General features: G+C 45.0%; 1 protein-coding gene across 1 annotated transcript in view; it reads left to right on the top strand.

Moving 5' to 3' along the window:
• Positions 1-14,154, top strand: part of LOC144601510 (myoferlin-like) — a 285,637-nt gene that overhangs the window by 227,673 nt on the left and 43,810 nt on the right. Inside the window, exon 48 of the mRNA XM_078413727.1 lies at positions 1,637-1,732. Coding sequence (XP_078269853.1) covers positions 1,637-1,732 — 96 coding nt within the window. The remainder of the gene's footprint in view (positions 1-1,636; positions 1,733-14,154) is intronic.

Here is a 14,154-nt window from a genome sequence, read left to right as displayed (position 1 = left end):
GCACACAACTATATAAAAGTACAAGCGGCTACCCCACATTCCTCACTGTGATGGAAGGTAATAAAGTCTTCTCTTCTTTCCTCCTTAATCTCTCGCGGACGGGGCAGTCGAACCATCCGCAGTCGGGGCGATCAAAGCTCCCGTGATCGGGGCAATCGAAGCTCCCGTGATCGGGGCAGTCGAAGCTCCTGCGATTGGAGCTCCCGAGGTCGATCCCTGATAAAGGGATCGCAAGCTCCACGACGTTAAGTCCGAATGCTCCCGCGCGCGGCTGGAGCTCCTGAAGTCGATCCCCAGCAAAGGGCGGCACGGTGGCGCAGCGGTAGAGTTGCTGCTTTACAGCGAATGCAGCGCCGGAGACTCAGGTTCGATCCTGACTACGGGTGCTGCACTGTAAGGAGTTTGTACGTTCTCCCCGTGACCTGCATGGGTTTTCTCCGAGATCTTCGGTTTCCTCCCACACTCCAAAGACGTACAGGTATGTAGGTTAATTGGCTGGGTAAATGTAAAAATTGTCCCTAGTGGGTGTAGGATAGTGTTAATGTGCGGGGATCGCTGGGCGGCACGGACTTGGAGGGCCGAAAAGGCCTGTTTCCGGCTGTATATATATGATATGATATGATAAAAGGCCGCCAGCTCCACAATGTTAGGCCGCAGCGCGGAGGGAGATACAACATAGGAAAAAGTTGCATTTCCGTCGAGGAGAGTGATTTTAAAAAGTTTCCCCCACCCCTCACATGAAACAAAACTAAAGCGACTCTAAAACATACATTTAACAACAGATTAAAAACAACAAAAGAAAAGAACGAGACAGATTGTTGGCGAGGCTGCCATCGTATGGCGCCATGATAAAAGAATAGTGTTTAGTGCAAGATAAAGCCAGCAGAGTCCGATCAAGGATAGTCCGATGGTCACCAATGAGGTAGATTGTAGTTTCGGCCAGGACTGTTTTCTAATCTGATTAGAAATGTTACTAATTTTCCTGTATGTAACCATTGGCTTGAAGTCAGGGTCTTATCTAACTTTTACAATCATTCGCTAAAAATAATATATTTGCCATTGGCTTTCAGTTCTTCTGATTGCACTCATTGATAATTGATGTAAACTTTTTACCTCCGCATGATTGTCAGGTGAGATGTGAAGTGATTTTGATTCTTCCCACTGTCCCTGTTAAACTGCTTGCTGCTATATAGACGTTGAACGCAGTCCATGAGGCATGAGGCATGAGAGTACATTGAGAAATTGCCTTCAAGAATGGAATAGTGAAGCCTACTTAATGACATATTAATGAATAAACATTATGTCAAATTGTACATTGTATCTTCGGAGATGTTATTACCTATGTGTTTTAAATTATTTAATATATCTGCGTAAACTAGTCATAAAAATGACCTCTCTCCAGAGATGCTGCCTGTCCCGCTGAATTACTCCAGCATTTTGTGTCTTTCTTTGGTTTAAACCATAGAAATGTTAAGCATCTTTGCTGTTTTCCTTACGGCTTTCCTTTTCAACCTGCTTCTCAAGTTCTTTATACAGTGTTTTTAATGACTATTTGACGGGTATATGACCAATGCTAAATCTTGTGTTCACACTTTGGATTTTCAATGCATTGTCACTTTGTGTGTGTTTCATGCAGACATTTCCTTCGCTGTGTAATATGGAATACTAGTGATGTGCTTCTGGATGAAAAAAGTATTACTGGAGAAGAGATGAGTGATATCTATGTTAAAGGGTAAGTACGTAATTCCCTAACTGGTGTTAAAAAAAATAGCTTTGCTTGTTTCTAAAGTCCAGACGTGACCTCAACATTTGAATTGTTAGTCTTGCTTGCGATCTGCTGCAGCCCTGCTCTCTATCATAGCAGCAGTGAAAGTAAAGTGGAGTTCATGTGCAGGCCAATCGACACCCCAGGGGACTTGCTGGTATTTGGAGTATTACATTTGCCAAGGACCTATGGAACTTAGGCCTTGAAAGGCCTGTGACCTTGCTGAGAATTTCCATGCAGTCAGAAGTTCAGAAATCCTGCAGGTGGGAGTTGTGGGCATGTGTGCAATGATATTTTCATATCCTGTTCACTATCTTTGAATAAATCGGCATTTTCTTGAGCATCACCAATAAAATGTCTTTTTATTTGAAAATAAAATATTTTATTCATGTTTTCTTTTATTGCCATCCCTGCAGCTCATTTGTTGCCTCTGACTGCTGAGCAAGATGATGAACAGGTGTCTCACTTTAAAACACCTCTTCTATTTGGGGGCAAAAACGAGGCAGTAAAATTATCTCTTTCATTAGGAAGTTGTATTAGAATCATAACTCTATGGCAATTAATATTTTTGAAAGTTATTTTAAATCGGGGAAAAAAAATCTTGGAATTCATCATTCAGTTTAAATGAATGTAAATTGTCCAAAGTTATCAAGATGGTTGTTGGAAGTAATGTACCTGGAGCTCCAGTTACAAGGTGTACACTTGGTAGAGGAATTATCACACAGGGCCATCTGAATTCACTTAATAAACTTTAATAAATGCGCTCCCCCCAACCCCCCACTCCCCCCCAGCCGGGAGGACCAGTGGGAGGACCGGCGCCCGTCCCAGCATGCCCCGCGCCTGGCCTTCCCATGATGCAATGCGGCGACAGAGGGTCCAACAGCGTCCAACAAGATGGCCGTCGCCGCCGTTGTTCGCCGCCGAGCTGCAGGAGAGGCTTCGGGTCCATGGCTCGCTCTGGCTGCAGCGCTGGCCGATCGCCACCAAGGTGAGTGCCTCCCTCACCCCTTCCCTGTCCACTCTCGCCCACCAACGGCTCCGGGGGACACTCCCCGCCCGGCAACGGGTCCATGGATCCTCAGTTGGGGGAGGACCCGCAGGAGAGATTTGGACCCAACGGGTCCATGTCAGTGGAGTGTACGATAAAGACAGCTGGACTCGAAAGATAATGCATCAACAGGAGTGATCTCAGAATAAGCATGTAATAGAATTATTCCAGTTCTTGTGACAATAAATATCCTGTCAACCCATGATTGTTTAAAGCATGTCATGTGCTGTGCGCGTAAATAATACCTCGTCAATTTTGCTCATTGCAATAATTGGCAACATCTGCCTGGTTGATACCCGAGGAAACAGAAGTAATCGTGTTAAGCTAGTGTCAAAATTTTGAACGGACATTATTCAAAATAAATCTTAAACAATATGAGAACAGACGGATTTCCAGGTTCACTGGAGGTGGTCTTGGAGGGGGGATGCTCCTCAAACTGCGGAGCATCTTGGACAATACAGCTCACCCCCTCCATGACCCACTGTTCAACCTGAGGAGCACCTTCAGCAACAGACTGGTTCCACCAAGATGCAGCACAGAATGCCACAGGAGATCCTTTTACCCTGTGGCTATCAAACTGTAGCTGCCGTGGGATAGACCTACTCCCCTTCGCCCACACCCGCCCCTCCCATCCCCAATCTTTGCACATCCCAAATTCTGGACTTTCCACTCATCACTTTAATTTCATTTTTCATGTATCTTGTGTTTTATGACTGTTTGCAGACCAATTTCCCTCCTGGGATAAATAAAGTTCTAACGTATCGTAACAGCAACGTGAGTTGGTCATTAGTCCATGCGAATCCACCATTCAACAAGATTATGGGTGAGCCTTCACCTCGACACCACTCTCCTGAACCTTACCCATGTTTCAAAAATGTATCCATCATTCATGAGTATGCTGAATGCCTGAGACTTCTGGTCCTGGTGGGCTGTGAGTATTGAAGAAATCTTTTCCATGTCCGTACTGAAAGGCTAAACATCTCTTTAAAAAAAAATCTTGAAGAACGTGATGGGTTGGATACATTGAGACCATCTCATTCTTCTCCCCCTGAGTATAATATAATCTCCCCCTGAGTATAATGGGGTGGCACGGTGGCGCAGCGGTAGAGTTGCTGCCTTACAGCGAATGCAGCGCCGGAGACCCGGGTTCGATCCTGACTACGGGCGCCATCAGTATGGAGTTTGTACGTTCTCCCCGTGACCTGCGTGGGTTTTCCCCGAGATCTTCGGTTTCCTCCCACACTCCAAAGACGTACAGGTATGTAGGTTAATTGACTGGGTAAATGTAAAAATTGTCCCTAGTGTGTGTAGGATAGTGTTAATGTGCGGGGATCGCTGGGCAGCGCGGACTTTGTGGGCCTAAGGGCCTGTTTCCGTGCTGTATCTCTAAATCTAAATCTAAATCTAAAATCTCCCAGAGTATAACGTAATCTCCTTGTAAGACAAACCTAGGAATCATTCTGGTATACGTATGAGGCACTATTTCCATTGTAAGTATATCATTGGATGAGAAGACCATACCTGTACACAATACTCCAGATATCATCCAGCTTCAAGTCTAGATTTTTTTCCCCAAAAGAACTTTATTGAGGATAAAAGATACATACAAACAAAAACTGTGCAAAATCTCTTCCCACATTCTGGGTCAATACTTCAATGTTTGACACTCAGTCGTTTTCACACCGATCTTTGAACAAAACACCCGTACCACTCATTCCCCCCCCGAGGATGATATCTCTTCCCTTGTTTGAGGGGTATCTCCACTGAACCCTGGTGCCCAGCAGCAGAAGGACTTTGGACTGTGGTCCTCTCCCACAGAGCTTTTGCTGCAGTGAGTCCCTCAGCACCTACACCTGGAGCCCAGAACAGGCCATTTCATGATGACATCTTGCTGTTCTGCAAGGCAAACGCGTTTGGTGGAAATGAAAGAGCATCCTTGACGATCTTCCAGCGGCACGGTGGCACAGCAGTAGAGTTGCTGTCTTACAGTGCCGGAGACACGGGAGTCTGTACGGAGTTTGTACGTTCTCCCCGTGACCTGCGTGGGTTTTCTCCAAGATCTTCGGTTTCCTCCCACACTCCAAAGACATACAGGTATGCAGGTAAATTGGCTTGGTAAATGTTGAAAACAAAATTGTCCCTAGTGTGTGTAGGATAGTGTTAATGTGCAGTGATCGCTGGTCGGCGCGGACCCGGTGGGCCGAAGGGCCTATTTCTGCGCTGTATCTCTAAACTGAACTTCCATCTTCGAATCTGTCCCTGGGAACAGCCCAAAAGTTAAAAAGTACTCTGTTACGGAGTTGTTCAGGATGAACCATGACAAGAAATCTTGCATCCTCAAGGCTCGATATGCAATGAAAAATCTTGCCATACATTTGGAACTGACAAATCTTCATTCCATTGTACATTGATTTGTCACAATGGTGGACACAGTTACGTTCCAGTGAATAAAATGTGTTCCAGTTGATCCAACCTCAACCATAATAATTGATTTCTCTGCCGTTTTGAACATACGGAAATATCAGTTTTTGTGGCCTCAGTCAAAGAATGATTTGTTCAGTGAGCCTGATTCAATGACATTGGAATGTGTACTCATTAACATTGTATATGTTCAAAGCAAATCATCATGGCCCAACACTGCAGTGGGTCGATACTTTCTTTCATTGTGCCTTCTCGTCCAGGCCACTATTATTTGCACTAAAGATGCACACAAAATGCTGGTGCAACTCACCGGCCGGGCAGCATCTCCAGAGAGAAGGAATGGGTGACGTTTCGGGTCGAGACTAGGGTTGCCAACGGTCCCGTATTAGCCGGGACATCCCGTATTTTGGACTCACTTGGATTGTCCCGTACGGGACCGCCCTTATCCTGTATTAGGCCCGCGGGCCGCTGTAGGCCGGGACAGTGTAGGCTAACGGAGTGTAGCTGAGTGTGTTCGCCTAACGGAGGTTGCGTAGCAACCCGCCTCCCGGCCCGGGCGGCCGCCATTGGTGGAGCAGGAGCACGTGGCCGCTGGGTGGGTGAAGTCACATGGGGCGCCGGGCGGTGACATCACCTTGTCCCGTATTTGGGAGTGAAATATTTGGCAACCTTAGTCGAGACCCTTCTTCAGATTGGCACTATGCACTGTGGCATATTTGCACTATGCCAGTTGCTTGTCATTGGAACAATTATTTACCTTCCAACTGACTTAGCAGCATCTAAATGGCAGACTTAATTTGATCTTGGTGATTGGATACTATCCATGTGTATGCAGTACACACAATGGTGTGTATTGCAAGTGACTGTTGGCTGGAACAGAACAATCTGATTAATGGGATGAGTCTTGCAACCAGGTGGCAAAGTAGTCATTTCATGGACTGAATGAGGGCGTGCAGCATAGGTTTACTAGGTTAATTCCCGGAATGGCGGGACTGTCATATGTTGAAAGACTGGAGCGACTAGGCTTGTATACACTGGAATTTAGAGGGATGAGAGGAGATCTTATCGAAACGTATAAGATTACTAAGGGGTTGGACACGTTAGAGGCAGGAAACATGTTCCCAATGTTGGGGGAGTCCAGAACAAGGGGCCACAGTTTAAGAATAAGAGGTAGGCCATTAAGAACTGAGATGAGGAAAAACTTTTTCAGTCAGAGAGTTGTGAATCTGTGGAATTCTCTGCTTCAGAAGGCAGTGGAGGCCAATTCTCTGAATGCATTCAAGAGAGAGCTAGATAGAGCTCTTAAGGATAGCGGAGTCAGGGGGTATGGGGAGAAGGCAGGAACGGGGTACTGATTGAGAATGATCAGCCATGATCACATTGAATGGCGGTGCTGGCTCAAAGGGCCGAATGGCCTCCTCCTGCACCTATTGTCTATTGTCTATTGAATGCTGTGTGAGCAAATATGATCTGATGATCAATAGTTACTTCAATTTTTATTTTTCAGTCTTAACCTGTTCACTGCCAAGTTTCCCCCCCCCCTCTATTGTAGGTCATGGCCTGAGTATATTTGGGGGGGGGGGCGGGGGTGGAGGGGGCACTGAACTGGTTAATATACAAAATAGATTTCCTTTCTCTATTGAACATTAGAAACATCTGGACAGATGATCATCCAAGTGGATTTTCCTCATTGGAAAATCTTAGATTTGGATGTTCAACAATCTCCTTGTTCGTGAGAAGATAGTATAAAATTATTTTGATCAATGCATTTTTTTCCCCCACTGAAACTCCAAATGTGGAAAGGAAAGTTGATACCCACGAAACTCTTCAAATTACAAGTTTACTCTGGCAGCTTTCAGATCCCCACTTCACCTGCAAATAGTTGTAAGATGCCAACAAGACATTGATGTGCAACATGGGCAGCTAGGTGGCGCAGCGGTAGAGTTGCTGCCTTACAGCGCCAGAGACCCGGGTTCGACCCCGGCTATGGGGGCTTGTCTGTACGGAGTTTGTACGTTCTCCCCATGACCTGTGTGGGTTTTTCTCTGAGAACTTTGGTTTCCTCCCGCACTCCATAGACGTACAGGTTTGTATGTTAATTGGCTTGGTATAAAATGTACAAATTGCCCCTGGTGTGGTATAGTGTTGAGGTGCGGGGATCGCTGGTCGGTGCGGACTCGGTGGGCCGAAGGGCCTGTTTCTGCGCTGTATCTCTAAGCTGAAAAACTAACAGACGATCAATAATACTTTGGCCAATGTAGACGCTAATGGTAGTAAAAAGACATGATAATCAACCTTCCAAAATCATGCTGAATGTGACTTTGAGTCCACGCCTTTGCTAAATAATCCAGATGTAAGCGTTCAGTGGCATCACTAAAACCTGCCAGTATCCCTGATTATAGTATCCAGCAGCAGGACGCATCCAACAAGACAGAGGATGCTCACAATTTTAATTTAAATACCAGAATAATTTGGTCCTAATGTTGTGAAGATGGCTTGATTTTGGATGGAAGACAGGAGAGGATTTTATTTTATAAAACTGCTTTTCCCAACCTCTGAATATCAAAGTATTTGCAACCGATGAACCAAAAAGACAGCTTTTTGTGTCTTTCTTCGGTGTACATCAGCATCTACAGTTCCTTCCTACACATTTCATCCCCACCCTTCACCCCCTCACCTGCCACTGTAAAACAGACACGCACTTGAGTTGCATCCTGAGATGGTGTGTGCTGCCTATTATGTCCTGCTGGGCAGTAAAATGGAGATGCAAGGAACTGCAGACGCTGGTTTACAAAAAAAAGGACACAAAATGCTGGAGTAACTCAGCGAGTCAGGCAGCATCGCTGGAGAACATGGAGAGGTGATGTTTTGGGCTGTAAACCTGGCATAATCACTGTCCTCCATTGGTGCCGTCGCGGCTGGGAATTACTGGGTGAAAAGGCTGCCTGTGAGGGCTGATTTTGGGCGGGCCGGGCCTACAGCGCCCCCCGGGCCTAATACGGGACAAGGGCGGTTCCGTACGGGACAAACCAATTTAGCCCAAAATAGACAATAGACAATCGGTGCAGGAGGAGGCCATTCGGCCCTTCGAGCCAGCACCGCCATTCAATGTGATCATGGCTGATCATTCTCAATCAGTATCCCGTTCCTGCCTTCTCCCCATACCCCCTGACTCCGCTATCCTTAAGAGCTCTATCTAGCTCTCTCTTGAATGCATTCAGAGAATTGGCCTCCACTGCCTTCTGAGGCAGAGAATTCCACAGATTCACAACTCTCTGACTGAAAAACTTTTTCCTCATCTCAGTTCTAAATGGCCTACCCCTTATTCTTAAACTGTGGCCCCTTGTTCTGGACTCCCCCAACATTGGGAACATGTTTCCTGCCTCTAACGTGTCCAACCCCTTAATAATCTTATAGGTTTCGATAAGATCCCCTCTCATCCTTCTAAATTCCAGTGTATACAAGCCGAGTCGCTCCAGTCTTTCAACATATGACAGTCCCGCCATTCCGGGAATTAACCTAGTAAACCTACGCTGCACGCCCTCAATAGCAAGAATATCCTTCCTCAAATTTGGACCTCAAAATCCACAAATACGGGATGCCCCGGCTAATACGGGACAGTTGGCGACCCTGTCTTGGGGTAACTAGCGTAAATAGGGAGGGAAGGAGGGGGTCGGTTCAACAGGAGCCTCAGTCCACTGTAACCAAAATCCGTTATTTTAAGGTCCATTATTGCGTGGGTTTGCTTTATTTCCAAAATCACATTCTTTTCTGGACTGTAAGTATGGATATATTTCTTGATCCTTCAATCAGGTCTACACTGTCTATTGTCAGCATTGTACCATGCCATTACTGCACAGACAGACCTGCGCAATTGTTTTGAATTGTAATTTTGTGGAGTGAAGAGTTTCAAAATACTATTGTGATTTGACATTTATGTTGTAAATGCTTGCCCTTTTCATTGCATGGCACAATGATGGAATTATTTTGCCAGTAATTTCTCTCCCCCCCCCCCCCCCCCTCTCCAAAAATGAATCAGAATAACATTTGTCACACCCTATTAAAAGTCCATTTTGTCTACTTCCTCTCCTTTCTTTAATGGAATGTAAGATCTATTGTGTTTCATGTGAGGAGGGACTCTCCACTGCCGTGTATAGAATGCACTTAAGTTTACCCTTGGTACCACTGTCGTAGGAACCAATTACTAAACAAAGGTTAGCAAAGTTTATGTTTCATGGTAATTTACGAGTGATGAACGAGCTATTCTGTCAGGCCCAGTCAGGTGAAGGTCAGTCCTAACTGTCTGAGCCAGCTTCTCAGCCCCCTTCACAAAGGTAGTCTTGGCTAGCATTCTCAGACCCACAATTTAACGTTTGCTTCTGAAAATGTCACTTCCAGTGGTTTCAGTTTGCAAAAACTATGCAAATATGAATTTTACCCTCAAATCCAATATCTACTCATTGGGCACGTGAAGGGGTACAGTTATTAATAAATACACTTTAATGTCTTTGCTTGTGCAATTCTAAAAGCTCTCTTTTCTTCCCAACCAGGATCTGACCACTATCTTTTCCGCATTTTCTTCCGAAAAGTATGGCGTAGATATTTGCTCCTTTCCAAGGCTTTCAAAATTTGCCCGTTCTTTCAAACGTCCAGTCTTTCAGTTCTCTGCTTCAAGTGTATGGTTGTGTGAAAAGCTCATTCTCTCTGCTAACTTGAAGCTGGTTCAGACGTAATTGAAAAACGCCCTTGCAGCCTGTATATGGACTATTACCTATTCCCTGAAGCCTTGTTAGGTTTTTGCTAAGTAAATGGGTTTTTTTGTTAGGGGGGGTGGTGTGGGGGGGGGGGGGGGGGGGGTGGTGGGGGGGAAGAGTGCACCAGAGTGGTAAAATATATCTGCTAACTGACAAATTGCATGTAGCCTGCAAATCTTGCAGAATCTTTACTCTTGCTGCCCTCTCGGCATCACGATGGGTACATGTTATCATTCCTTTGAAATCCAAATGAGTAACTTCCTTGAAAGTGCATTATGTTAAAGGCACATACAACATGTGTTTGTTATCATTCCCAGCTCAGTTATCCTTAGTGCTGTTTTGTATAGTAAGGGCCAAGGCCACATCACAGGATGACATGCAGCCCCGTCTTAAATAAATAAAATAAGTCATGACCCATTTGTTTTGATTTTTCCACTGATTTCCTGTACTGCGGCAGCAACACGAATCCAGCAGCCTAAACTAAACCTCTCAGAGTTTACGCTTTTGCGGGTTTACTGAGCATGTGGCAAGAAAATGTGGCAAATTATGCAAGGGTTAAAAGCAAACGTTACCCTACAATGCACAGTTGCCCGATAATTCCTTCCCCTCTCTTCCCCCAAATTCCTAGTAGGAATTAAAATTATTTTATTGACAAACATACTTTCCCGAAAGCCCACGAAAAAAAATGTCATGGGTTCCTCTGGAGACTTTATCCCCCCCCCCCCCCCCCACTCTTTTTTCTTTTGGGCTATATTTCTGGAATAGCCTGCTGTGAAATGGCAAAGTTCATGGTTCATCTGAACTTTTGAACTCCTGTTGGTAATCGGCGCAGTGCAAGAGTCTAAATCAACCCAACACAGTTCTCTGCCGGCAGGACTGGCTATGCCTCGTCTGGGTCATTTGGCAGCGGAAAATGTTCTTTTATTTACTTAGTGTAAGCCATCAGTTTAATAACGAGCAGGGATTTGAGATAAGTGAAAGGAGTACCTTGAGAAAGCTGATATTGTGTTGGTTCATCAGTTTACTGAACTCTGTTTGACCCTCCCTCTGTATTGGAGGTTTCCCCAGGACAAGTCACAGCAGCATTGACAGTCAAAGCTTCCTATCCAGTTTCACATGCTGCGGGGCTGGGAGTTCACTCCAACAAGCCACGGTTTGCTGCAGGTTGCACGATTTACCTCCATCTGACCATTTGTAAATACTTTAACCCACGTATGCACAGGTCAATAAGCCTTTAAAGAGGAGAGGCTTCATTTTGATTTTTTTTTCCTAAAATATCTGCTTCTTGTATTAGTTGGCGTGGTTGTGAAAATGCCTGACAATGATGTGTCGTGCTTCCTCCTCCCTCTATGATTGCCGCTTCACGGCTATCTCAGTAGGATTTTGTTGTTTTGATGTGTTTTTGCTTTATTCTTAATTGTTAACTGTATGTTTGTGTTGTCATTTGTGAGCGGAGCTCCAAGGCACATTCCTTGTATGTGCACATACTTTGCCAATAAACTGATTCTTATTCTTATTCTTATTCTCGATCAATGAAAAGAGAAATGGGAAAATAAAATGAGTGAAGGAATACGAGGGAAATGTGTAGGGAAAATGCGAAAATCGTTTGATCTGGAATACTATCAAATAAAGATGCTTTGCACGAATTTCAATGAATTGTGTGTTGGAAAGTATTAGCTCTGCTATTTTAAAGCATCTTACCTTGAAAATGTGGAGCAAAAGTACATATTGCAGAAAATTGGGGAGAAATGAAGAAGATAAACTCCCAAGTTCATGAGAATAATATGAAGGTAGAGCAAATCTTGAGCAGGCACTGTTTGAAAAAGGTGAACCTGAGATTGGGTTTGGAGCAGTGAAAGGAAGGAAGAAAAATCCCATGATGAGACAAGACCGTATCTGGTCTACGATCGAGAGTTAATTGCTGTCGGGACTAATTGGCATCCACTGTTTGTTGTCTTGCCCTGCCGGGTGCTAATCTGGAAGTGTAGCAAAGTTTGGCTTTGTCTTGAAGAATCAATATCATTTTTATATTGGAGTTAAGAGGAAAGATTGGAAAGACTGGGCTTGTGTTCACTGGAGTTTAGAAGGATGAGAGGGGATCTTACAGAGACGTATAAAATCATAAAAGGACTGGACAAGCTAGATGCAGGAAAAATGTTCCCAATGTTGGGGGAGTTCAGAGCCAGGGAACACAGTCTAAGAATAAAGGGGAGGCCATTTAAAACTGAGGTGAGAAGAAACTTTTTCACCCAGAGAGTTGTGAATTTGTAGAATTCTCTGCCACAGAAGGTAGTGGAGGCCAATTCACTGGATGAATTTAAAAGAGAGTTACATAGAGCTCTGGGGGGGTAGTGGAATCAAGGGATATGGGGAGAAGGCAGGCACGGGTTACTGATTGTGGATGATCAGCCATGATCATAATGAATGGCGGTGCTGGCTCAATGGGCCAAATGGCCTCCTCCTGCACCTATTTTCTATGTTTCTATGTTAACTGTCTTCCAGCAAGATGTAGCTCATTAATAATATACAAATTAGATGCCATTTATTCCGAAACTAACTTTGCTAAATTGGGAATGTGTTTTTTTTCCCAGTTTATGCCTGGTGTTAGCAGGGACACTGTTTATTGCAGCTATTCTTGGTTGATTTTGATAGTGATAGTAAGCTATTGCCTTGCATCACTATCTTTGCCCATTGCAATCACCATCTGTTCAGCTGCAACAGTGGAATGTGTGGTAAATGGTCGCTCCTTACATGAGTGGCTCCAGTGATGCCACTGTGTCATGGGAGGCTTTCTGCCTCTTGAGATAACCTCTGACTCTTGTCCATAGGAAAGGGAATAGGCTATTCGGCCCATTTGTTCCGTCACACATTTTGATCGCGGCCAATCTGTATCTTGAAACCATCTATTTGCTTCTGTTAGGTAACCCAGAGAACACTTGCCTAACAAAAAAAAATCTATCAACCTGTTTCAGAATTTTCAATTGGCCTGGCCACAACTTTCGGTCAAAAGGTCATGTGATAGGAGCAGAATTAGGCCATTCGACCCATCAAGTCTACTCCACCATTCAATCGTGGCTGATCTATCTCTCCCTCCTAACCCCATTTTCCTGCCTTCTCCCCATAACCCTTGACACCTGTACTTATCAGGAATCTATCAGTCTATCTCAGCCTTAAAAATATCCTTTGACTTGGTTTCCACAGCCCTCTGTGGCAAAGAATTCCACAGATTCACCACCCCATGACCAAATAAATTCCTCCTCATCTCCTTCTGAAAGGAACCTCCTTTAATTCTGAGGCTATGACCCCTAGTCCTGGACTCTCCCACTAGTGGAAACATCCTCTCCACATCCACTCTATCCAAGCCTTTCACGTTTCAATGAGGTCCCCCCTCATTCTTCTAAACTCCAGAGAGTACAGGCCCAGTGCAAACACTCTTCCCGTCAAACCTTTTAATTGTGTTCCAGATTGAACCAAACTTCAATGTGAGGAATGACCTCCTGACATTATTCCAGAACAGCCTGGGTCTTTTTCTTACTGTATGCTGCTCCCCTCTCCCCATCTGCACCACATCCTTACACGATTCTTCTATCACAGTTAACTAGTATTAAACTATTTTCCCAATCTATTAAATGTATCTACTGGATGGAAGTGTAATCTTTAATTTGATTAATTAATTTTAAATCGTTGAAAACATTAGCGACGCAGTGGTGCTGGTTTCCGACGGGCACGGTGATGGACGCCCCACATGTCTCTGTCCTCCACACAGCCGGCCAGCTCCTCTGTTGTCTCTACATAAGCGTCTTCCACCAACGTCTTCAGCATGGTCTTGTTTGGTGGTCCCGGGTTCCGTCTTCCATGGGTGGGTTCCCACAGCACAACCTTGTTTGCTGGTGTTTCTGGACGGCGGTGGCAATGACCACCGAGCCTCACCCTTCTCCACCTGATCTTCTCGGTCAGAGGTGGCATCTCCCCGTAGAGCTGGGCGTTGGTGGTGTGGCCCCTCCAACTGACATTTTGACCTTTTCTGAGCATTCGGGTGTAGACACCATCGGGAGACTTGGACAGTGCTCGAGTGAGAGTCCATGCCTCACACCTGTACAATAATATTGTCTCTACAGTCGCATGGAAGAATCTCAGTTTGAGACCCTTAGACATCCGAGACGTCC

Source organism: Rhinoraja longicauda, chromosome 16 (genome assembly GCF_053455715.1).
Source record: "Rhinoraja longicauda isolate Sanriku21f chromosome 16, sRhiLon1.1, whole genome shotgun sequence".
Taxonomy (NCBI): domain Eukaryota; kingdom Metazoa; phylum Chordata; class Chondrichthyes; order Rajiformes; family Arhynchobatidae; genus Rhinoraja; species Rhinoraja longicauda.
Note: the sequence above shows the minus strand (reverse complement) of the source record. Positions and strands in the feature narration are given on the sequence as shown.